General features: G+C 45.5%; 1 protein-coding gene across 2 annotated transcripts; it reads right to left on the bottom strand.

Moving 5' to 3' along the window:
- Window positions 1-320: 320 nt before the first annotated feature.
- Window positions 321-1894, bottom strand: LOC123965747 (nestin-like). Of its 2 annotated transcripts, none has more exons than XM_046042118.1 (2): window positions 1336-1894; window positions 321-552 (listed from the first exon to the last, which is right to left on the bottom strand). In XM_046042118.1, the coding sequence occupies exons 1-2, from the start codon at window positions 1753-1755 to the stop codon at window positions 373-375; spliced, it is 600 nt and encodes a 199-aa protein (XP_045898074.1). In that variant the 5' UTR covers window positions 1756-1894; the 3' UTR covers window positions 321-372. The 2 variants fall into 2 exon arrangements, with proteins under 2 accessions (XP_045898074.1, XP_045898075.1); XM_046042119.1 differs by having other exon boundaries at window positions 1417-1894.
- Between the last annotated feature and the right edge of the window lie 692 nt (window positions 1895-2586).

The raw sequence follows: 2586 nt of genomic DNA, 5'->3' as shown, positions 1-2586 counted from the left end.
CTCCAGCTCTATCCTTCATACACAGACATTAGATTGATATCGACTGTCTCATCTTGTTCATTTTTAGAATACAAATACAGTGTGACCTTCTGGATGGAATCGTACATATTTTCTTCGTATTGATCGGTGAATGATCGGCCCTGGATCAATATATGTAACTATAAATGTACAAGGGGGTAGAGATGGTGACTGCTTTGCTCAGGGACCTTGTCTTTACCTTGAAGTCAGTCTGTATAAGTATGTACTGTAAGTATATATAAGAGTATGTGACTTTCCCTCGTACCCTCCTCTCACCTACTGCATGGTGGGATAGGCTCCAGACCACTTAACCCTGCAAAGCATAATCAGGTATAAAAAATCTATTAATGGTTGTTATCTCCATCCTCTATTGGTTTTCTTTATAAAAGCAGCTGACAGTGCAGCGTACCTGTGCGTTGCCACCTCCAGGCCCAGAGACATCTTCAGCTGCAGCAGGAGTTGGTTCTCCAGAGGGAGACAATCAGTCTGCTGGCCCAGCTCCTCTTTGTCTGCCTCAAGGCCCTCCAAGTGCTCCTGCCAAAACAGCAAGTGAAATAGGAAAAGAAAGTGGTTAAAAAGAATAAAATCTAATTGTTCTTTAAAAAGTCTTTAAAGAATTGACCAGCCATGTCGTTGACATGCAATAGAAGAAACACTAACGGCATTTTCTCCCACAAGTCATGCAGATGCTGATTATCAACTGTTCACCTTCCCCTGTGGTTTGTGACTTGTTTCTATTTTCACCATGTGACGCTACCAAAGAGACACCATACACTGTGAGAGATTGCACGTTTCACAAGAAACTGTATGTGAAGATTATTTTCACACAGTCGAAGTTCCCCAAATTGCAACAGTTATTTTCACAGTTTCTCTAAAAACAATCTAAAAAGCAAAAGGACCTCTATAATATATCGATCGACTTACACTATAATGACATATGAAGTTTATTGTAATGCTGAAATCATTATTTCATTTGTTGACTGAAACAAAATGAATCAATAGTGATCATCAATTTTAAAGCCATTTTTTTCAAGGTTGTGATCAGTTGTGAAGGGCTATTGCTATTTTTGTGTGGTTAAGTGACTCCTCTACCCGAGCTAACGGCCCCTCATAGGCCTCTGCTGCCTCCTGCCGTGCCCTGGTGGCCCTCTCAGAGTACTCCTGTCCCAGCTGTAGAAGGTCTGGTGTCCGGTTGCCCCTTTGAGCCAGTGTGGGTGACATTGTGGCTCTGGAATGAGTCAAAGTGGCCTCCAAGTGGGCCGCATCCTGCTGATGGGTTTGAATTAGGAGCCTCATCTCATGCTCCAGTTGACTGACCTTCTCCCTCAGCCAGATCTGTGCCCTCTGTTCCTCCTCCAGCTCCCTCCTACTTTGGTCCAGTTTTGTCTTGGCTTTTACCTGGTCCCGAGCGTCCCTCTGCCTCTGCAGATCCAGGGCTTGGACCTCCTCGGTCAGCCTGCCGACCTCCAGCTCTGCGTGGACCCTGTCCCTCCAGGCTACATCCACCTCCAGCCTCGCCTTCCGCAGCTCTTCCTCCAGACCCTTCCTTCGTATTGAGGCTCCCTGATTGCTGCGTCTCAGACCGTGGAGCTCTTTTGCAAGCAGTGCATTTTCCTCTTCCAGGAGTTTGACCCGGCTCAGGTAGGTCTCCAGGCGTCTGTTCAGGTTCAGCATCTGGTGCTTCTCCTCACCCAGGTGGCTGTGATGAAAGGTTCTATGCAGACTGTGGGGCTCCATGTCTGTGGTAGAAAATAAAGAGATTTAGCAAAGCAAGGCGTCACTCAGAGGTAAAGTGATTATGATTTGGCAGCACACTGTATCCCCGTGTCCAGGCCTGAGTCAGTGTGTGCGGGGCTTTTCTCTGTGAGTGAGGCTCCTGTGGGGCTCTGGTAGTGTGACTGCCAGCAAGAGGCTTCCCTTTCATACTAAAGTTAATGAAGGGGCTGGGCACATGGGGAGGAGGGATGGAGAGGGAGGAGACTGAAGGCTGGAGAGGGAGGGGAGAGGAGATGAGGGTTGGAGTAGGAACACTGGAAGAGATGGGAAAGGGCAGATGAGGGCAGTGATGTCATTTCTAAGGTTAACTCTTTCACCACTGGCCCTTTTTCCAGTTCAGGAAAAATCAGCTGAAGGATTTTACATGCACAAATTCAAATGTCACACAGTTTGATTGACATTCTACCACTGCAACTCAGAAATAAGAAGTAATGAATAGGATGGAATCCACTAAACCAAGGCTCCCTGGTGGCCTAGAGGTTTAAGATACAAGTATGATGTTGCATGTCATCTCTATTGTTGCAATCCCATAAACACAGAGCTGAAAAAACTGAAACCTACACATACTGATCTATAGGTCAGTATGATTGGTGCTTGAGGTTCAGCCAAAGGCAGCAGAGTAAACCTAACCATCTAATTAAGGAATTTAACACACTAAGCAATTACACAACAAAGTTTCTAACATCATATTTCTGTCTGGTCATAGAAAAATATGAAAAATATGTTATATGATGGGAAAGAAAGAGACCAGTAATGGTTTTGGTCATGAAGGTAAACCCAGCCACACTCAGA

Source organism: Micropterus dolomieu, unplaced genomic scaffold (genome assembly GCF_021292245.1).
Source record: "Micropterus dolomieu isolate WLL.071019.BEF.003 ecotype Adirondacks unplaced genomic scaffold, ASM2129224v1 contig_11076, whole genome shotgun sequence".
Lineage (NCBI taxonomy): Eukaryota > Metazoa > Chordata > Actinopteri > Centrarchiformes > Centrarchidae > Micropterus > Micropterus dolomieu.
Note: the sequence above shows the minus strand (reverse complement) of the source record. Positions and strands in the feature narration are given on the sequence as shown.

What these genes read in the sequence shown, in the direction of transcription:
- LOC123965747 (XM_046042118.1), bottom strand. Translation starts at nt 1,755, where the DNA reads ATGGAGCCCCACAGTCTGCATAGAACCTTTCATCACAGCCACCTGGGT. An exon ending in AGATCTGGCTGAGGGAGAAG is followed by an intron (nt 553 to 1,335) that starts GTCAGTCAACTG and finishes CTGTTTTGGCAG; the next exon opens with GAGCACTTGGAGGGCCTTGA.